We start from the raw sequence: 21,367 nt of genomic DNA on the forward strand, positions 1-21,367 counted from the left end.
TCAAAGGCCTAGGCCTTGCAGTCTATGGGTTCTATGTTTTGGAGCTAGTCTAGAAATGGATGCATCTTCGACGGAGGAGACTACTCCATTCGCATGATATCGTAGCTGTATGATATTTACCTCGTCTAAATTTAACTTAATCGACCCGTGATCGACTAGAACATAAATATGACTCAAGTGTAACAACATAAGAAAACCATCATTCAGATGCATATCTATGCACCAAGTATTTACTAAGCATTTGCTCAAGGAAACAGGAGCAAATTGTTTCTGAGATGAAAACAACACTTGGAACAGTTCCTTACATTTCTCTGAGTTACAGTTTCCCAAGAAAGCCATCGAGGCAAAACTAGAACGGTGAATTTCAGCAACAAGAACAAGGAGCACTTTCTCTATATGTAAATTTCACTTCTATCTACTGTCATAGGTATATAATATAAATGCAAAAGTAAAACAAAAACAAAAAGTTTACAGAGATGAGAGGGAAACTGAAGTAGTGATACTTGGAGATGGAGTGACAGTAGAATTGTCTGTCCAGTTTGTTTCACCCCAATGCCACAACATACTCTCCCAGAAGCAAAAATCTTCGAAGCATGTATTCAAACGAGGGTCTTTGATCTTTATTTTCCAGTGACCATTGGTGAAGTTACCTTTCTCCGCCTGCCTTCGGTCCCACTCCAATTGCGCCTTCTGCTTGGATCGAAGCAAACAGAATTTCTGCAGGTTTTCGGGCATGGCGTCGTGCACCTTCCACCATCTCTTATGTGCAACATTGCTAGCAAACTCCTGTAGAAGGTCTACATTCCAATTGCAATCGTAGTCCCGGAAGCAAATCCATGGTTTGTTACCTAAATAATGGAGGACATAGAGGATTGGAGGGTCAGCTCCGAAAAGCCGAGTCTTCATCTCCTTCTTCTCTTCCTCGTCGCCTTCCCAGAAGTGCTTCAAGAAGTTCATGTGCTTCGGTATGCGATGCCACCATGTGAAGATTTCATTTAGATACCCCTGATCACCACCGTTATAAGACTCTATCTCATTGATGTGATCCATTAGCAACTGAAAAGTGCAATTTGATGGTTCGATCACCATAACTCCCGAGTTGAATAATGTTGCATTGTTCCCTGTTGCAGTTATCTCAGGCATCTCAAAGAGAAAATCAATATTTCTAAGAATGAGCATGTCAGCATCTATAAAAATTATCTTATCATAGCTTGTCAACTGCCAAAGACGAAATTTGCTGTAGTTCCATTCGTTGTACGCATCTCGTTCAGCTTTTGGGTTCCTGATTCTTTGGATGGTATGGACCTTCCAACCAGCTGCCTCCAGGCCTCCTCTGTGGTACTCACCAATTGTTTCATCAACAAGTATTACAAGATCTCGTGTCGAACCAGTCATGCGGATACTTTGAGCAGCTGCAATAGCTCCACAGACGTATACATGTGCAGAGTGCAAAATTGTTGCATATGCTTCTCTGTTTGCTCGTTCCGAATAAAAGTATTCTGCTCACGAAGTTTTTAGTTGGTCAGTCTCTAAACATAGCAGTAACACACCTAATCCTTTATTTTTGTTGTGCATTTCCAGCCTGTACATATCTACCAGGTTTGATGCACATAATATAACTGATAAACAGACGTTTAACGATTAAAGCGCCCCAAAGAGCGACTACAACAAGCCTATCTATTAAACTAGTAGGGTCTTTGGGGTAAGCCCAATAGAGATAATATGCTAAGAGAAGTTTCTCTAGTAGGTAAGTTAATAGAACATATCAATCCCATAACAACTAAAGAGGAAGTAAAAAAGTTTTGGACATTACGCATAAAGTAATAGCAAGTACCTTTAGCCTTTAGAGGAACTGAAAGTTCACATGACCCAATGGGGAGCCGTAGTTTGTCCCTCAAGATATTCAAGCTAGGTCTATAAAGCCATACATTCCCTTCATGTGTGATAAGTTCTTTGCATCGAAAGAGATTTGGGAAAGGAAAGCATTCGGTCACCAACAGTACATGTACGTAACGATTTCCTTTAGCAGATGCAGCAACCCTAGCTGCTTCAAGTTGCAAGTGCAACCGAGCCACATCTCTTGTCCACCGACCTGATTTGTCACATGGCAGCTTCACGGCTACAAGATCTATACGGGGTTTTGTAGGAATCTGAAGCTGTGGTAAAGAAGGACAAGAGGGGACCTCAAACTCTTCTTCCTCATCAATCCATTCGGGGTATAGGGCTTCCCATGTTAAATTGTTGGCTGCATGTTCTAGACGAAGAACAACATGCTCTGCTTCCAGAAAGAGTTCTTTCCAGTGGTCAACCTCACTATCATTAAAGTTGAGCAAACCAATTCCCTGATACTTGTCCCGGTCAGTCAGTGACTCGACAACATCAGAAATCTCATCCCAGTTGACTTCCGACAAGGATATATAACGAGCATCTCTACCTGTCCATCTGCTAACAAGAACTCACAAGTGAGCACCAAGCTTGTTGCTTAAATATTGCAAAACTGGATTCTTAGAATTTCAAGCACACAAGTTAGCACAGGTAAATATTAATTTCACAAGAATACTGTCCTCAAAGAGAAGTTAAGGTTATAAACTTCACAACCTCCTACTTTGAGAAGAAGATAGATGAGGTAAACTAAAACCAGATAATAATGAAAGCGATAAGAGCCATATCCCTAACAGAAATGTGTTCAGATTATCATAACCTTCTACATAATTTGCAACCAACAGATCCCCCTATCATCATTAGTTTTCTTATCTAGTTTCCTGATTTTGTGTTTCTTCTTCCAGTTTCATATTATCCATTAACATTCCTTTCCATTTCTTCTTTATTTCTCATAACCACTAAAGCTATGAAGTTGAATATAGAGAAACTATAACATTTGGGAAATATAACAAGCTGAATTTTACAAAAGCACTTGAAAGCAAATCGAGTAATAAAAATGGCCTACCTAGATCCTTTTAATGGATGATCTGAAACATGAACTGCAGGTGAATGGAAGAGAGTCACTATCGTTCCTAATACAATAATAACCAGCACGAGTTTTAACGAAGGTTTGCAGTTCAAAACCCTATCACGAAAAGGAATATGGAGGGCCCTCTCAACAACTTTGAAATCTTTAATTCTTTGGAACCTTCTCTTGCTTGTTTCTTCACTGCTTCAGAAGAAATTCAAGACAATATTAGCAAATTTTCACACATCCATTCATTCAGATAGTAAAAGAACACCCCGTATAGAACAAAGAAATAAGTACAGTCGAGCTATAGTAAAAATCGTTTAAAAATTGATCGCAATTTCCAAGAAGAACAGACAAACATACAGTTCAGAGCAGCAATTCGTATGCATTCTGAAATTGCTGAAATTAATTATTGATTGGATCTATATGTTGCTTAATAAGGAGTTGGAGGGAGAGGGATGTAAGCGCTAAATCTATGAAAAGAACAGAACAAAAAAACTAATTTGGGAAAGACATCATTAAGAAATAATTGCAGATAGCAGAAAGCTTCCCATATTAGATCCCTAACTAGTAGTTAAATTGCCTTCTAAATTTAGTGCATTCATAAATCGCATTACGTTCAAACTTCGATTTCATTTTCCTCGTTTAGTTAACTGATAACTCAACCTCCACAACCTCTAACCGCTGAAATCCCCCCAATTACTATGCAAATCTTAACCTGTAAGCTCCCACACTGTTGGCGGGGTGCTCGTTGACGCAAAATTAGCAAAATGCAACAAAATACAAGTGAGAAAACTAAAGAATTGAAGTTCATCAAGAAAATGAAGATCGAACTTCGCAGTCAACACATACATTTAGGAGCAAAACTGAGCAATAATTCAAGAGTAGCTTAAGAAAAAGAACAAGAAATGGGAGAGATACTCACTTAGTAGAAGAAAACAATCGATATCTAGGTTCAGTGGGGCTCAGGGGAAGCGTTCTCATCTTCAACAGCTACAACACTACCGCATCAGGAACTCAGCTTCTTCTGATCCCAGGAACCCGAAGAACAAAAACCCAAAAATCCAGGAAAGTAAACGCGTAGAAGAAAAGAACAACAGCAATCAAATTCACCAAAAAGGAAAAGGTTCAACGCCTGATACGAGAAATTGAAGCATGGCCATCGGATCCCGAGTTCATAGGTTGACGGTGAGGGAGTTGCAGAGAGAAGAAAACAGATTAAAAGAAGAAAAATCCATGGCGGTGAAGTTGAAATAAGGCCGCCCAACTGTCTTTGGGAATTTTTTAATACTTTTATTTTTTACAAAAAGAAAAAATAATAATAATAAATAAATAAAATAATTAGTTAATTAATTAATTTATATCAGCCAATAAAAATTATAAAATAATACTAAAATTTTAAAATATGTCAATACACACCTTATTATTATTAATTTAGAATTCATTGGGTATATAGAAAAATAATTGTATTTACCAAAGTAAAATTCATCCAATGCCGACAGAGAAAGGGCAGTGACGTATTTTAATTATTCCCAAAATAAATAAATAAATAAAAAGTTCATAAAAATAGATTAAATTTCCAAATATTTCTTTTTAAAAAATGATTTTGAGTCTACTCTACCTACCATTATATACATTTTTTTTTATTTTCTCGTTATTATATTGATGTGATGTAATGGAAAAATTGAAAAAAATAAAACATAAAAATTCGAGAAAAATTTAAGATGAAACTATATAAACAAGNAGTTGAATATAGAGAAACTATAACATTTGGGAAATATAACAAGCTGAATTTTACAAAAGCACTTGAAAGCAAATCGAGTAATAAAAATGGCCTACCTAGATCCTTTTAATGGATGATCTGAAACATGAACTGCAGGTGAATGGAAGAGAGTCACTATCGTTCCTAATACAATAATAACCAGCACGAGTTTTAACGAAGGTTTGCAGTTCAAAACCCTATCACGAAAAGGAATATGGAGGGCCCTCTCAACAACTTTGAAATCTTTAATTCTTTGGAACCTTCTCTTGCTTGTTTCTTCACTGCTTCAGAAGAAATTCAAGACAATATTAGCAAATTTTCACACATCCATTCATTCAGATAGTAAAAGANAAATATTTAGAGATAATTTATGAGATGTCCGGGAGTGTATTTTTTAATCCAAAAAATTATAGTAAATATATTTTTTAGATTTTTTTAGACGAGAAATATTTTTATTAATTTAGTTAATATTAAATTTATATTTTGTGTTTGAGAGATATAATGTTATTTTATTTTTAATTAATATTGATTTTTACTATAAATAGATTTATTCATTGAGAATGAGAATTAGAAGTTAAGAGTGCAATCAAATATTTATAAAATGGGATTTTTTTAAAAAGCTTTTTTTCATTATTTTATTCTATTTTTATTATTTGAAGGATAAAAATGTGGATTTTTTTTTTGTTGAAATATATATATATATATATATATATATATATNAGAACACCCCGTATAGAACAAAGAAATAAGTACAGTCGAGCTATAGTAAAAATCGTTTAAAAATTGATCGCAATTTCCAAGAAGAACAGACAAACATACAGTTCAGAGCAGCAATTCGTATGCATTCTGAAATTGCTGAAATTAATTATTGATTGGATCTATATGTTGCTTAATAAGGAGTTGGAGGGAGAGGGATGTAAGCGCTAAATCTATGAAAAGAACAGAACAAAAAAACTAATTTGGGAAAGACATCATTAAGAAATAATTGCAGATAGCAGAAAGCTTCCCATATTAGATCCCTAACTAGTAGTTAAATTGCCTTCTAAATTTAGTGCATTCATAAATCGCATTACGTTCAAACTTCGATTTCATTTTCCTCGTTTAGTTAACTGATAACTCAACCTCCACAACCTCTAACCGCTGAAATCCCCCCAATTACTATGCAAATCTTAACCTGTAAGCTCCCACACTGTTGGCGGGGTGCTCGTTGACGCAAAATTAGCAAAATGCAACAAAATACAAGTGAGAAAACTAAAGAATTGAAGTTCATCAAGAAAATGAAGATCGAACTTCGCAGTCAACACATACATTTAGGAGCAAAACTGAGCAATAATTCAAGAGTAGCTTAAGAAAAAGAACAAGAAATGGGAGAGATACTCACTTAGTAGAAGAAAACAATCGATATCTAGGTTCAGTGGGGCTCAGGGGAAGCGTTCTCATCTTCAACAGCTACAACACTACCGCATCAGGAACTCAGCTTCTTCTGATCCCAGGAACCCGAAGAACAAAAACCCAAAAATCCAGGAAAGTAAACGCGTAGAAGAAAAGAACAACAGCAATCAAATTCACCAAAAAGGAAAAGGTTCAACGCCTGATACGAGAAATTGAAGCATGGCCATCGGATCCCGAGTTCATAGGTTGACGGTGAGGGAGTTGCAGAGAGAAGAAAACAGATTAAAAGAAGAAAAATCCATGGCGGTGAAGTTGAAATAAGGCCGCCCAACTGTCTTTGGGAATTTTTTAATACTTTTATTTTTTACAAAAAGAAAAAATAATAATAATAAATAAATAAAATAATTAGTTAATTAATTAATTTATATCAGCCAATAAAAATTATAAAATAATACTAAAATTTTAAAATATGTCAATACACACCTTATTATTATTAATTTAGAATTCATTGGGTATATAGAAAAATAATTGTATTTACCAAAGTAAAATTCATCCAATGCCGACAGAGAAAGGGCAGTGACGTATTTTAATTATTCCCAAAATAAATAAATAAATAAAAAGTTCATAAAAATAGATTAAATTTCCAAATATTTCTTTTTAAAAAATGATTTTGAGTCTACTCTACCTACCATTATATACATTTTTTTTTATTTTCTCGTTATTATATTGATGTGATGTAATGGAAAAATTGAAAAAAATAAAACATAAAAATTCGAGAAAAATTTAAGATGAAACTATATAAACAAGTTTAACACCGAATAAATTGAGTCAATCCATAAGAAGAAGAGATAAAAGTAAAATACTCCTTAACTAAAAGTAAAATTTAAATATTTAGAGATAATTTATGAGATGTCCGGGAGTGTATTTTTTAATCCAAAAAATTATAGTAAATATATTTTTTAGATTTTTTTAGACGAGAAATATTTTTATTAATTTAGTTAATATTAAATTTATATTTTGTGTTTGAGAGATATAATGTTATTTTATTTTTAATTAATATTGATTTTTACTATAAATAGATTTATTCATTGAGAATGAGAATTAGAAGTTAAGAGTGCAATCAAATATTTATAAAATGGGATTTTTTTAAAAAGCTTTTTTTCATTATTTTATTCTATTTTTATTATTTGAAGGATAAAAATGTGGATTTTTTTTTTGTTGAAATATATATATATATATATATATATATATATAACTAAACCGCCATCAAAATTAATTTATAAATCTCCATAAAAGATAGTGTTGTACAAATCATTTTATTTTGTTTTAAATCAATTTAATGTAAATATAATTTCAAAATTCATTTTATTTTGTTTTAAATCAATTTAATGTAAATATAATTTCAAAATTCAATTATATTGACGTTGTGTTCTTTAATTTCACATTTTATTAAAAAAAATATTATCCTAGCCAAATTTAAAAATAAAAATAAGTTTCTCAAAATTATTATTTTAGTTTTTAATTTTGTATTTATTATTTTTATATTTTTATATTTTTATGTACTTAGAGAGAGAACGGAAGAAGGCATTAGTTTTCAAAGAGAGTGGAAGAGTGAACGAAACGGTGCGTGTTGGAGATCATCGAAACTAATCGGCAACTTACCAACTGACGATCGAATTTGGGTTTCTTCCCTCGTCGGTCGTCGCAGATCTGAGACTTTCCGTCCTAATATCGCCGAATCTGCTCGCTAACCACTACAGTTGCCGTGTTTGGTGTCGGGATCAGGACTGTTTATTTGAAGGATTTCGAGCTAAAAATGGTGCTGATATCGGTCGTTCGGGATTATATCAACAAGATGTTGCAGGACATCTCCGGCATGAAGGTTCTCATCCTTGATTCTCAGACGGTACGCGCCATCATATCTATTTTACTCTTTCAATTTTCTTTCTGTTTGGTATCGAGGAGAAGAAAAGGAAGAAGTTGTGAAAATTTTGTTCCGGTTCGGGGGATGGGGAAGAGGAAATCTTGTTTCAGTTTTCTGAGTACTGAATTAGTCTGAAGAAGGCGAAAATTTTGTATTATAGAATACCTCAGCTGTATTTCAGAGCATACGTCGATAATTTACTCCGTGTAATTTTTGTATATTATTGCTTTATCTCTTTATGAACGGGGAGCTGGAGGGGTAATAGATTCCAAACGAAAGAAATTATCAATTCTTATATCATGAACGTGCTGAATATTGATTTTGATCAAATAATCTAGATTGTAACGAATTATTCTTTTATTGAAATATTGATTGCCAGTTCTGCTGGATAACGTTTAGTGCCATAATCCGTGAAATTTGAGCTTTTAGATAGGCATTGCGTAAGTTCCTCTGTGCTAAAATTTTCATTTCCTGATTTCTGATGTGTAACGATTTATCTAGCTGTTGAATAAGTATGTAGTTGTTATGTAAAATTGGCGGCATTGTATCATATATTACAATCATGCTAGAATTAGACCCCCTCCGAGTGTTCGTGATGATGATGCAATGATTACATCATAAGGATCAACTTTTGTTGTTATTAATTTTGGTTTCAGGTCAGTGTTGTTAGTGTGGTGTACTCACAGTCGGAACTTCTTCAAAGAGAAGTTTTTTTGGTTGAATTGGTAGATACTATTTCTATGTCAAGAGAATCCATGTACCATCTTAAAGCGGTTTGCTTTCTCAGACCAACATCAGAGAATGTACAGCTTTTGCGTCGTGAGCTGGCTAATCCTAGATTTGGGGAGTATAATCTCTGTGAGTTCTTCATATCTTTCATGGATTTTTGGCTTATGCAAGTAACTTTGAGACTTGATAATAAGCTGCTATTGATACATTAATCATTCTTCTGTATGTCTGAATTACAGTTTTCTCCAACATTTTGAAGGAAACTCAGATTCATATACTTGCTGATTCAGACGAGCAGGATGTTGTCCAGCAAGTTGTGGTAATTTTTCTTCTACAGGAATTATATAAGACGCAAGTCATGGCCAGAGAACATCAATTTTTTTTTTTTTAANTTCTTATCTGTAAATCTTGTCATTTGTCCCATCTTCATGTTTTCTTGGACATCCATTTTGTGACTTTTTTCACATGATACTTGAGGACTATAATCTGGTTCTGCTATTTTTCTGGAAGGAAGATTGGAGAGTTAAAGACTGTGATTNAATTTGTGTTCATAAAGAAGTCTTATATGTGTATGAACTTGGGGAGGGATAATTCACGTGAAGTTCTTAAGTAGAATAGTTTTCTGGAATCCTGGTCCTTCCCCTTTGTTGTACTACGTCAAAATAGATGGTTAGTTTGTCAATGGTATGAACCTTATTATATGTCATTGAGCCTTGTCATTAGGCTTAGAGTTAAAACTCCATTCTCTACTTATTTTGTTTGTCGTCTGGTATAGTTGGTTTGTAGAGTTGTATTGTATTCATATGTTAGATTTAAGTTTGATAATCACACATAATTGTGGAATGGTCATGCAGGAGTTTTATGCGGATTTTGTGGCCATTGATCCATATCATTTCACTTTAAATATGTCATCAAACCATAGATACATGATCCCGGCAGTTGTTGATCCTCCAAGTTTGCAACATTTCTGTGACCGAGTTGTAGATGGCATTGCAGCACTTTTCTTGGCCTTAAAACAAAGACCTGTTATTCGGTACCAAAGGACTTCTGATATTGCCAGGAGGATAGCACAGGAAACATCAGTACGTAAATTCTTAATACTCCAAGTTGCATTTTGACATTTTGTCAGTTAACCCTTCCATAGGATTATACTCGACTCTAGAAGCAGTGTCATGACTTCAGATTCATATTTTTTATTTGAGGCTTTATTTTCACAAGTTTAAAGTGTTAAAGGTCTCTAATATATATTGTTTCTGATGGGCCAGAAACTTATGTATCAGCAAGAAAGTGGTCTGTTTGATTTTCGAAGAATGGAAGTTTCCCCTTTGTTGCTGGTAATTGATAGGAGGGATGACCCGTTGACTCCCCTGCTGAATCAATGGACTTATCAGGTATTGGGGTCACAAAAAAATTACCTTTTTGCTTCATTGTTTCTACGTGTTTGTGTTGGTTATTCACAGTTATGTTTTCTAGGCAATGGTTCATGAATTGCTAGGTATTCAAGACAATAAAGTGGACTTGAAAAGCATTGGGAAGTCTTCAAAGGACCAACAGGTATAAAGTTCACTCTTCTACTCTGCACTAGCATACATTTTCTATTAGACAATTAAACATTTTGACAATTTGCTTGGCCTTTGGGGTCATGCAGGAGGTTGTGCTATCATCAGAGCAAGATTCATTTTATAAAGCTAACATGTATGAGAATTTTGGAGATATTGGGATGAATATCAAGAAGTTGGTGGATGATTTCCAGCAAATTGCCAAAAGTAACCAGAACATACAAACAATAGGTTTGTATGAAATAAAGTTTGAAGTTCTTCCTAGGTATTTGTGGAGGATCAACTAAGGGGACTAAATTGTTTTTAATGCTTTGTTTTCTTCAGAGGACATGGCCAAGTTTGTTGATAATTATCCAGAGTACAGAAAAATGCACGGCAATGTTTCAAAGCACGTGACATTGGTGACAGAAATGAGTAAAATAGTAGAGGAGAGAAAGCTTATGTTAGTTTCACAGACAGAACAGGAATTGGCTTGCAATGGTGGGCAAGTGGCTGCTTTTGAGGTTATAATATTTTCTTCATTGCTTTTCTTTTGTGAATATAAGTTGTATTTTTTTTTGTTTCTTATCTGTAAATCTTGTCATTTGTCCCATCTTCATGTTTTCTTGGACATCCATTTTGTGACTTTTTTCACATGATACTTGAGGACTATAATCTGGTTCTGCTATTTTTCTGGAAGGAAGATTGGAGAGTTAAAGACTGTGATTTGTCTTTTGTTTTTATTTTTTTGTCTATATTATAAGAATCAGATACATTAATTTTTGAGGCAGTTATTATGATTGAAATAATTGTTTAAAATCTGTTCCTTGTTTTTTATTTCATAGTTCTAACTTGCGTTTTTGTTTCTTATGTGCCCATGGTCTATAAAAGATTTGAGCCTCCCGACATTAGTGTGGAACTATTGATTAGCTATGAGATTGTTAATTGATGAGATTTAGTTGTTACATTCAGCGTCACTTCCTCTGCTCTCGTCCTTTTCAGGCTGTAACAAATCTTTTGAACAATGAGAATATTTCTGATATAGACCGTGTGCGCCTAGTTATGCTGTATGCCTTACGGTATGAGAAAGAGAGCCCTGTTCAACTGATGCAGCTTTTCAACAAACTGGCTTCTCGTTCTGCAAAATATAAAACTGGGGTAATGTATACATTTAAGCGTTTTTTTAACCAATTGTTTGAACTTATACTTCTCTATTTAAAGATTTAAAACACATTGGACTACTTTATGGGTATTATTTATGCTATGCCGATTCATTATATCTTTTTCTTAGGTTTTGAAAAGATTTCTGTTTCTTCATCCTCTATTTGTAAGAAACTAGTCATCCTATGGCTGACTATTATCACAATGTAGTTCATATTCTATGCTATAACTAGTGGGCTAGTCTTCAATTATCTTGATTTTCTCAACAACGTGATATGACAGCTTGTCCAGTTTCTTTTAAAACAAGCTGGTGTTGATAAGAGAACGGGTGATCTTTATGGGAATCGAGATCTTTTGAATATTGCTCGTAACATGGCTCGTGGATTAAAGGTATGCTCAATGCTCATAGAAATAAAAGAACTGCTTAATTTCTTCTAGTTTGCAATTTAGGTTGCTTATTTACTGTTATCTTCACTTATGCTTTAGGGGGTTGAGAACGTGTACACTCAGCATCAACCTCTTCTGGTCCAGACCATGGAAAGTATAATCAAAGGACGATTGAGAGATATGGACTACCCGTTTGTTGGGAATCACTTTCAGCAAGCAAGGTTTGTTGCTAGTGTGTGAGCGCGTCTCAGTGTCTATCCTTCTTCTTTTTTATTTATTTATTTATTATTATTATTTTTTTTTATTGCTAGAACTTTCATTTCTTTGCATATTAAATTATATGTTATACAGTTTGTGATTGTGTTTCTTATATAAAGCCATTTTTACATGGATAACTATCTGCTCTCCTTATTTATATAAACTATGTTGTGTGTTGATGATTCTGATGCTTGTAGCATATGGTAACTTGTTATGGACGTTGATTTTTAATTAGGTAAAGGTTTGAAAAGTCATTCAGATGGCTGCTTTATAACTCCATTTCTATACCAGCTTAAAGTTTTTTTTTCAAGAATTTGATATGCCGTTTGGAATCAGATTATATCTTTTCTTTTTTCAAGAAACAATATTTTGATTATCAAAAGAGAAGTACAAGAAAGGGGAGATGAAATATCTCCACGTGCCCGAAGGATTAAAAAAGGTCTCCCAATTAGCAAAGATTTGTCATGCCATAATTGCAAAAAACTTCGAAAGTAGAAGACTAAGAAGCGAAGATACTAACTAGATAGCAAAAATGTTCCTTTTCATGTTTTCCCCTTCAAATATTGTTTTGTTTCTCTCGTGTCTCCATAAAATTTCTGTAACTTCACCACCCCAAAGGGAGTCTAGCATGACCTCTAAATGAAAATCAGATGATCATCGTAGGGCTTTCCTTTGGTGTTTTTCTTGATTAAAATAATTTTATGCTCTATTTATAGAAAGAATCTTCTGTTAAAATTTATGAATTGAACTTGGCTACTTTGTTCTGAAACAGGCCCCAAGAAGTCATCATTTTTATTGTAGGTGGGACAACGTATGAGGAGTCACGTGCTGTAGCTTTACAAAACGCAACTACTTCTGGAATACGTTTTATACTGGGTGGTTCTGTTGTTTTAAATTCTAAGAGGTAAGCAATAATGGTTAGTTGATTTCATGATCTATTTTATGTTTTATTATCACTTTCCAATTTTCTATCTGGATTCTAGATGGAAAACTTGTTAAAAAATTTCTATCCAGGATATTGTCATACTCTGTGTCTATATGAGTAGGTTTGTGTCTATTTATGATATGAATCTTATTGCTATAATTAGTAACTGTTCTATCTGATTAGTTGGATGAGGTGGTTGCAAGAGTAATTAAGTAATCAACGGTCCTACAATTACCCTTGCAGTAATCATAGCTCACAATCTCCAACCACTCGAAAAATTAAAAATAAGAAGAAAAAAAAAGGGAAAGAACAAGAAAAGAGAACAAGAAGCAGAACTCTCATACCACACAAGTTTATTGGTTTCCATATTGGAACCTACTAAGTAATCTCCTTGCAAACACTTTGAGCAAGTAGTTATTTTCATGATGTCACAATTTGGCTGGTATAGGTTTTTGAAGGACTTGGAAGAAGCTCAGCGTATATCTCGTTCGAGCGCCTCTGTGATTTAAAGCTCAACAGATCTCGCAAACTAACAAATCCGATTATGGGAGGTTTTCATTTAGTTGCTGCCAGTTACACTACATGATTGCAGATGATAGAAGAAGGAAGAGGGAGTCCTGGAATATGCTTTACCATTAGAATCCCAAGGTCCCAGCCTCAGTCTCAGATGTCATTGTTCGTTACCAATTTTCTCAAGCGTTCAACAATAAACAGGGTTAGGAGCTAGCAAGTGAGTTAAAATTTTCTTCTCATCATGTTAGAACAAATGTCCCACTCGTGGCGTATAGAAAAATATTCCATTCTTTTTGTATATTTGGAAGCATGAAAGTCTTGCAGATGTAGAGTACACTATTTAGAGGTATGCCATATATATATATATATATAGCACACTATACGCTTTCATATCCTAGGTCAGTTGGGAAAGTTAACAGAGATTATGTAGATTATGTTCAGAAGATCTTTATTCAAAATCCCAGATGTATTATTTTCTTCTTTTGTCTGTCATTTCTCTTCCTTCTTCTCTTGTTGGATGAACTCTTGTTAGGTTTCTCTGCATATGAAGAGATGGGAGTTGTCTAGAAGTTGTTCTTGACACTTGGAAGGAAAATATTCAGTTAAAGTCTATTGTGACCGACTTAGATTGACTGACTTAAATGGCGATGTTTGGCTGGCCCCATGTGGGTCGATCAAAGTTCATGCAGTTGTTCTGCATGACTTGGTCCAGTTCGTTATGTCTAAGATGGAGTTGGTTTGATGATCTAGAGGTATGGTTTGTTTTATATAAGATCCATTGAAAGCTTCTTGAAAGTCATTTAGATACTTGAGTAAGAACGTGATCGAGTAACTGCTTAAGTAATGACTCAAAAGTTTAAAGACAAAGATTAGCTTGAGTAGCATCGTTTCCCAAACAAGCTCGGAATGTAACCACTTTTATTTTTTAAGCTTTGTTTTAAACTCGGTATTGACTTGAATACTAGAGTACTGGTGGTTTAGCGCCCAAGACTTTCTTATAATCCTCCCTATGAGGAGGAGAAGACATTTATAATTGATTTTATGATCTTGCTGATTGTTGAGCGTAGTTTTCTACAATAGTAATGCAACGTTCTGGAGCCATACTTACGCATATCAAATTAAAATTTTCGTAAAATTTGGGAAGGTTCACTGTGCCTAAAATTTTCAAATATTTAATATGTTAACTCTATTATTTTTAATTATTTACGTAGCTCATTAATTACATTATTTAAGAATAAACGTTAAAATCTGAATAATTAATGTGAAATTTTTATTAGTCTCAAAATGGTAAAAGAATAATATTTAAACATTAAAATTTGAATAATTAGTGTGAAATTTTTATTAGGCTCAAAATGGTAAAAAAATAATAATATTTAAACATTTGATGGTATAAACATTAAAATCTGAATAATTAATGTGAAATTTTTATTAGACTCAAAATGGTAAAAAAAAAAAAAAAAAAAAAAAAAAATTTTAGAGGTCAAATTTAAAAATTAACGAAATACATTTAAATAATTCTCTTTTGGACCCTAGCTACGTAGGTAGGTGACAACTCCGATCCCATTTTGTCTCACTCACAGATGACGTGGATTTAGAAATAACTCCATGCAGCCACGTCACATGACTCGTAACGCCGTTACATACGAAGCAAATAAGCCGTCTACATCATGGCAGCTAAGCTAAGGAAGGCGAACTTTTACCCGTAACAGCCCATCGGAGCCCTCCAACTTCACTTGTGGGTCCTTCAATCAACGGCTGAAATTCTACTGTGCTATTCGCTTTTTCACCGACTTGTCGTTTTAATTTCTTCTTTAATTTGTAAACCACGTTTCCGATTGCCGAAGCAACCGCCGATTTTCTCGTCTCTTTGTTCCCAATTACCGCACCGACGGCTTGATATTTCCTCCGGTGGATTGATATTATCCCGACATATTCATCGGTTTTTCACCGGGAAATCTCCTCCGCAGGTTTGTATTGCTAATTTCTCTCCACCTCCCTTCGCTCTCTTTCGTTTTCTGTGAAGTGTTGTGGCTGTATTTTGTTTCCTTGTAATGTCTCTCCTCCACTCCTGTAATTTTAGCCTTTGAGGTCGCTACTTGTAGATTAATCGGTGTTCTAGGGCTTAGCTTCGGTGTTGAGTTTTGAGACTTGATGTGATTACTCTATGCGCGGCGGGCGGGTAATTAGGAGCGCTGTTCTTGAAGTTTCAGTTATTGAGAACTGTGACTTGAAGCATCTGTCAGAGGTTGAATTTTCAGTGATAAACACTGATTTGAATCTTTTTATTTTATTGTTTGATGTCCACACTGTATAAGACTGCTAGCTATCGTGTATCTTGTTCAGAGGATCTTATTTTTATATACTTGATGGTCACTTTTAGCGTTGAATCGCGCGTGCTCTCGTAGTTTTGTGTTAACTTATGATCATTACTCGAAAATATCATCTGCATGCTAATCTGTGAGGGATGATAACCTTTGCTGCAACATCGATCACTGTCTTAAGTGAAATCGGAACATATTGATTTATTTTCCACGGGGAGTCTTCTGAGTCTGCCCAACCACTGGTGGGAGTTGACTTACGTCAAAGCAATTGTTTGTGTAGCCTATGTATCTAACATTCTTATATTAGTGTCTTCTCCCATGGTTTTTTTTTTTCCTGGTAGTTTTGTTCATTTTCTGGGTATTTAGAACATTTTGGCTTTTTAGGTCTTATGTATATCTTCGGTCTTAGACGTTCAACGTGTCGTCTTCCATTGGCTGGTCCTTTCTTAAGTGCAATGAAGTCTCAGTATAATCTATCGCAGGACAATCTGCATTTTTTACTTTGCAAGGGCTTGTCCCATTTTTCTCTGAGATCAAATTAGTAGTAATCTGGGAGAAAAATTAATTGTAGAATAAGACATTGCAAGATTTGTTAATAAGTTGGTTTTGATCAAACACATTCTTATTGAACCAGATTCTTCAAACATTTTTGCTTGATGGGATGGAGGATGTTCTTCTATACTTTTCTTATTCTATTCAAAATTGTGGAATCCTCTAGTAGATCAAGAAAGATGTGGTTGCTGAATCTAAGCACCGAAGCAGCACCTAACTTCAGCTGGACAATTCTCAGTGCTGGCGTATTTGTTCTTGTTGCACTTGTTCTGTCCACGTTTCTCATCATTGAGCATTTAGCTTCTTATAATCAACCAGAGGTTTGTTTTGTTCCTTCATTAGATTGGAATTCCGAAGTACTAGTTATATTATATCTTTTTGTTAAATTCTTGTCACTTGTTTGAACTCTTCTACTTTACTGCTTGGGTGGGATAGATGCCTACGTCCAATCATACTAATTGTATTAGCATTGGTGGATTTCATTTTGACGTCTAACTATATATCTTCTACTAGTCTAGATGATCATCTGCAGTTACTCTCTGATTAAAAAAGATAACTCTGGTTACATAGATGTGAAAAAAGTATGAAGTGTGAAGAGTGAAGCTAATTGGAGTTTTTACACCTTTGTCCTTCTGAATAAAGGGGATGTACATAAACTTATGCATTTTCTAATCTTTTGCTTAACTTGTGAAATGATACTATCATATTATAAGTTCTTTTGGCACTATTCTGTTGATTAACAGAGTACCTTCCTTCTTTCAGGAACAGAAGTTTCTGATTGGTCTTATATTGATGGTTCCTGTTTACTCTCTAGAATCGGTGAGAGGAATTCTAATTCCCTTATTCTTTTATTCTTCATTTATTTTTGTAGTTTTTTATTTTATTTTAATTGCTCCTAATGGTTGGGAGTCTTTAATGTATGGTGCTAGTCCAACATATATCGTTGCACTTCTAATTAGAACAAGGGCTAAAAAGATTCGGCAAGTGCATTTATTCCAAGTAACATGCTTTCCTTGTGGTTGGATGGTTAGGTGATGCACGCTTGGGCTCTTAAGGATTTTGAATCTCAATATCTTTTTTTTTTCTTGTCAGTGTACTAAATTTTGGGACAATAGTTTTCTTTCTTTGAATTGGCGTACTGTCTTTCCTTCAAACTCATTGGTCTCCTCCCATGTAATTGTTGGGGCATTTTCCCCGAGGAGAGAAGATGATTTTGGGTTGCATTTTATTAGGACTTCCTTTTGGGATCTCTTGCTTAAAAAAAGGATGGTACCTCATCAATGATGAAGAATCCTCTAGTCATTTTTTGGACAATCTCACTTTTGTTGCTTTTAGTCGATGAAACTCTGTGCCCTTTTGTAATTACAATTTAAGCTCCTTTTGTGCCAATTCGATGTGTTTTTCCTTTTTGAAATTTTATTTATACAATGAAGCTTGTTTAATATTGTTGGCTTTTGTTGGTAGGAGAAGTTTTGGAATGCGATTTATTTGCATTTGACATTTTTATTTTTATTTTTATTTTTGTGCAATTATTTTATTTTATTTTTATTTTTTGCTGCAGTTCCTGTCATTGTTAAATTCAAATGCTGCATTCAACTGTGAAGTGATACGGGACTGCTATGAGGCTTTTGCATTATATTGCTTTGGAAGATACCTGATTGCTTGCTTGGGTACGTTTATCATATTGCAGTTATATATGTAGATTTATTTCTTTTTTTGGTGCAGTTAGTCCAAACATTTTTGTACCTATGATTCTTCTTCTCTTTGTGCTAATTGTAAGGCTCTTTGTTTCACTTTCCTTTGCACAGGTTGAGGGCTTCCTCCCTATAGTATATTTTATATTTTCAATGAAGTAGTTTCTTTAAAGAAAAAATTGCATTGCAGTAGTTTTATACAATCTGTTCAATGTGCATCAATTTCTATATGTTGAACTAACAATTTTGTAAAATTTTAAACAAGTCAACTTCATCTTCCCTCAAAATAAAAAAGGTGATCATAATTGAATGGGCATACAGTTGTTAAATTTTCTTCTCTCTTTCTCTGATTGTTGTGTTCAAGTTTGGAAATCAGCTGAAAAAGTACTCCGCAATTTTCCTTTTTTGGAAGTTTCCATTCTCCCCCACCTCACGGAGGCATTCTTTATTGCATTTTATGTTAATGCTCTTGGTATGCATGTCCTGTGAGATGCTAAAATTTTTTTATGGGTGATTAATTCAATTTACGAGATTTGTTTAATGCCCTCAAATAATGCTGAACTTTTTACAAATTTTATATGGTTGAAAGGTGGTGAGAAACGTACACTTGAATTCATGGAAAGTCAGACTGTTGTTGACTCTAGCACACCTCTTTTGACGGAAAAATATGCATATGGGGTTGTAGAACATCCTTTTCCCTTAAATTTGTTCATAAGGGATTGGTATCTTGGTTCTGACTTCTATCATGCGGTGAAAATTGGTATCGTTCAATATGTATGTGATCATCATTTTGCTCTTTTCTTATTTTTGAAATAAATATGCTCATGTCAGATTCATATCATGATTTTGGTCCTTGATTAACATCTTAGATGATATTGAAGATGATATGTGCTCTCCTAGCAATGATTCTTGAAAGTTTCGGGATTTATGGAGAAGGAAAGTTTGAATGGAGATATGGGTATGTGTCCTATTTCATTTGTATGGATACTTTCCATCACAGATACCCTCTAATCTCAATTTTCTATAATGTAGACAAACGTAGTTCAGCCTCTCTGCAGGAGTTAGGACTTAGAAAACTGCTAGTTCTAATCTTTCCTAGTCTTTGAGCATTGATTTTGACCTGTTCTGTTTTCTTACAGATATCCCTACTTGGCAATTGTACTTAATTTTAGTCAATCGTGGGCCCTATATTGCCTTCTCCAATTCTATTCTGTCACGAAGGACAAATTGGAACCAATTAAACCATTGGCAAAGTTTCTTGTTTTCAAGTCAATTGTTTTCCTCACTTGGTGGCAAGGAATTGCCGTTGCCTTTCTTTTCTCCATAGGAGCTTTTAAAGGGTCCTTGGCTCTGGAGTTGAAGACACGCATACAAGATTACCTAATATGTATTGAGGTGAGCGAGTACCATACTCTTTCCTGGTTGCTTCATTTATCTTACAGTAGTGCTTTTAGGCACCCCCTTTACTTGATTTCGCTCTTTTGGTTGAGATGATTGATCAGTTAAACTTATATGCGATCTGTATTTCTAAACTTGAGATGACATTGGAGTTGAACTTATAGACAAGAGTATGGTATTAGCTAAACATTGATTGGAACGCTTGGGTATCATGTTCAAAAGTGAGAACCATCTCTATTTTCAAGGGGAAGAAGTAAACATTGTTGAGGCCTATTTGAGGGTAGTTTGATTTTTTTTTTTTTTTTTTCTTTTGCAACTATGGTATGAAATTATTCTTGGTCATCCCATATGTCAGACGGCTGACACTCCCTGTGGTCTGAAATTAAGCGAGTTTGATTGCATGAATGTTAAATCTCTCATTATTATATTGTAAAAACTTCTTTTGTTCTCTGGTATCCTTTTGTATGTTTGAATTTCATTTGAAATCCTCGCAAGTGTTGTAAATTAAAATTATATCTCATTCAGATGGGTATTGCTGCCGTTGCACACGTTTACACCTTTCCAGCCGTACCTTATAAACGTGGAGAAAGATGTGTTCGTAATGTTGCTGTGCTGTCTGACTATGCATCCTTAGGAACCCCACCGGATCCAGATGAGGTTAGAGACTCTGAACGGACAACTAAAATACGCTTGAGTCGCCATGACGAGAGAGAGAAGCGTTTGAATTTTCCCCAGAGTGTTCGGGATGTTGTCATTGGAAGTGGTGAAATTGTAAGACCTAACCTTGTTCTTTCTAATCTTCCTCGGTTTCTCATTTATTTCCACGTTTTGATGAGTCTGTGGCTTTGTTTCCCATCAGATTGCTGATGACATGAGATATACAGTCACACATGTTGTTGAACCAGTTGAAAGAGGGATTGCAAAACTTAACAAAACAATCCATCGGTTCTCTGAAAATGTTAAACGGCATGAAGAGCAGCGGAAGAGCGCCAAGGATGACAGTCATCTGATTCCTTTGAATTCCTGGTCAAGAGAATTTTCTGAACCTGAAGAAAATCTTACTCAAGGCAGTGTAAGCGACAGTGGAATATCCAATTGTAAGAGACAACATTCCCAATCAAAATCCTCCACTTCTCGAAATAGAATCGGCAGATAACATGGTGTCTTTGTATAATGTAAATGACGAAACTCATATGTTGGCATGATTTTTAACCATGCTGATATTCTTAGCTTAGAATAGACATGTCAATGGCGGGGACATTAACTGGCAAAAAGTACCAGTCTTGGTCCCTTGTAGAGCTAACCCGTTACCTTAAACCCATCCAATTAGCCACAGATACAGGAGAAAACACGAAAGGAATAAACGATGGTTTTGGATTCTATCATCTGTAGGGAAAACCTGGTGACTTTGAGCTATAAGTCTAAGTAAACTCTTCTCTTTCCACTGAACAATTGTAGGGGGGGATGTAAATACCGCTGATTTCCCCTCCATGCAAGTCTTCGTTAACTATATTGTTTATACACTAATCAAGAACAGTGAACTTACCATAATTTTTGCTGTTGTTTCGATCTCAGGTTTATTCTGTTTTATTTTTCTGGCATTTTTGGATTGTATAAACATATTGAAATGAGGTACCGACTAGAAATGTGAAGCTGAATGTCAGTGATGTTCGTGGTAATTGTTGGCTGACAATGGTAAATTGGGATGCGTGTCAATGATCTTACAATGGTAAATTTTGCATTAACTGGAAGAAAACTGAGTTCATCCCTTATATTTTAACTCTTTAACATTATTATTGTGTCAGGATTTATGATGAAACAATTGCAGGAGAACATCAGAATCGTGAAAGTGGCCATCAA

The 21,367-nt window shown here is 34.7% G+C and overlaps 3 protein-coding genes across 12 annotated transcripts; 2 read left to right on the top strand and 1 right to left on the bottom strand.

Annotated features, from left to right (window-relative positions):
* Positions 1–245: 245 nt before the first annotated feature.
* On the bottom strand, positions 246–6,448 carry LOC111801582 (putative UDP-glucuronate:xylan alpha-glucuronosyltransferase 3). 8 transcript variants are annotated; one of them, XM_023685653.1, is made up of 4 exons: positions 6,097–6,448; positions 4,793–4,996; positions 1,835–2,442; positions 246–1,499 (listed from the first exon to the last, which is right to left on the bottom strand). In XM_023685653.1, the coding sequence occupies exons 1-4, from the start codon at positions 6,153–6,155 to the stop codon at positions 469–471; spliced, it is 1,902 nt and encodes a 633-aa protein (XP_023541421.1). In that variant the 5' UTR covers positions 6,156–6,448; the 3' UTR covers positions 246–468. The 8 variants fall into 8 exon arrangements, with proteins under 8 accessions (XP_023541421.1, XP_023541405.1, XP_023541438.1 ...); XM_023685637.1 differs by having other exon boundaries at positions 4,793–4,999; XM_023685670.1 differs by lacking the exon at positions 6,097–6,448 and adding an exon at positions 5,535–5,604.
* Positions 6,449–7,692: 1,244 nt separating this feature from the next.
* On the top strand, positions 7,693–14,023 carry LOC111804636 (vacuolar protein sorting-associated protein 45 homolog). The gene is made up of 13 exons (XM_023689435.1): positions 7,693–8,013; positions 8,688–8,889; positions 9,000–9,079; positions 9,615–9,842; positions 10,026–10,151; positions 10,234–10,314; positions 10,409–10,550; positions 10,644–10,822; positions 11,301–11,456; positions 11,742–11,849; positions 11,946–12,067; positions 12,877–13,008; positions 13,478–14,023. Exons 1-13 carry the CDS (start codon positions 7,924–7,926, stop codon positions 13,536–13,538), a joined length of 1,707 nt encoding a protein of 568 aa, XP_023545203.1. The 5' UTR covers positions 7,693–7,923; the 3' UTR covers positions 13,539–14,023.
* A 1,349-nt stretch (positions 14,024–15,372) lies between these two features.
* On the top strand, positions 15,373–21,074 carry LOC111805513 (protein LAZ1 homolog 1-like). Of its 3 annotated transcripts, none has more exons than XR_002816677.1 (9): positions 15,373–15,509; positions 16,498–16,735; positions 17,178–17,234; positions 17,977–18,085; positions 18,699–18,883; positions 18,979–19,067; positions 19,249–19,504; positions 20,073–20,278; positions 20,367–20,663. XR_002816677.1 is itself a non-coding variant. In XM_023690625.1 (9 exons), the coding sequence occupies exons 2-9, from the start codon at positions 16,520–16,522 to the stop codon at positions 20,661–20,663; spliced, it is 1,455 nt and encodes a 484-aa protein (XP_023546393.1). In that variant the 5' UTR covers positions 15,373–15,509; positions 16,498–16,519; the 3' UTR covers positions 20,664–21,074. The 3 variants fall into 3 exon arrangements, 2 of the variants coding, with proteins under 2 accessions (XP_023546393.1, XP_023546398.1); XM_023690625.1 differs by having other exon boundaries at positions 20,033–20,278; positions 20,367–21,074; XM_023690630.1 differs by lacking the exon at positions 15,373–15,509 and adding an exon at positions 15,653–15,787 and having other exon boundaries at positions 20,033–20,278; positions 20,367–21,074.
* Positions 21,075–21,367: the final 293 nt, after the last annotated feature.

Source organism: Cucurbita pepo, chromosome LG01, assembly GCF_002806865.2.
Source record: "Cucurbita pepo subsp. pepo cultivar mu-cu-16 chromosome LG01, ASM280686v2, whole genome shotgun sequence".
NCBI classification, from domain to species: Eukaryota; Viridiplantae; Streptophyta; class Magnoliopsida; order Cucurbitales; family Cucurbitaceae; genus Cucurbita; species Cucurbita pepo.

Bases quoted from the DNA above. Each gene is read 5' to 3' on its own strand.
- LOC111805513 (XM_023690625.1), top strand. From the start codon at position 16,520: ATGGGATGGAGGATGTTCTTCTATACTTTTCTTATTCTATTCAAAATT. The intron at 17,235-17,976 runs GTGAGAGGAATT...TTTTTGCTGCAG, and splicing joins CTGTTTACTCTCTAGAATCG to TTCCTGTCATTGTTAAATTC. The intron at 19,068-19,248 runs GTATGTGTCCTA...GTTTTCTTACAG, and splicing joins AAGTTTGAATGGAGATATGG to ATATCCCTACTTGGCAATTG.
- LOC111801582 (XM_023685613.1), bottom strand. From the start codon at position 3,937: ATGAGAACGCTTCCCCTGAGCCCCACTGAACCTAGATATCGATTGTTT. The intron at 2,446-2,947 runs GTAGGCCATTTT...AGTTCTTGTTAG, and splicing joins CATCCATTAAAAGGATCTAG to CAGATGGACAGGTAGAGATG. The intron at 1,500-1,834 runs GTACTTGCTATT...CTTCGTGAGCAG, and splicing joins AGTTCCTCTAAAGGCTAAAG to AATACTTTTATTCGGAACGA.
- LOC111804636 (XM_023689435.1), top strand. From the start codon at position 7,924: ATGGTGCTGATATCGGTCGTTCGGGATTATATCAACAAGATGTTGCAG. The intron at 10,315-10,408 runs GTATAAAGTTCA...GGGGTCATGCAG, and splicing joins AGTCTTCAAAGGACCAACAG to GAGGTTGTGCTATCATCAGA. The intron at 12,068-12,876 runs GTTTGTTGCTAG...GTTCTGAAACAG, and splicing joins AATCACTTTCAGCAAGCAAG to GCCCCAAGAAGTCATCATTT.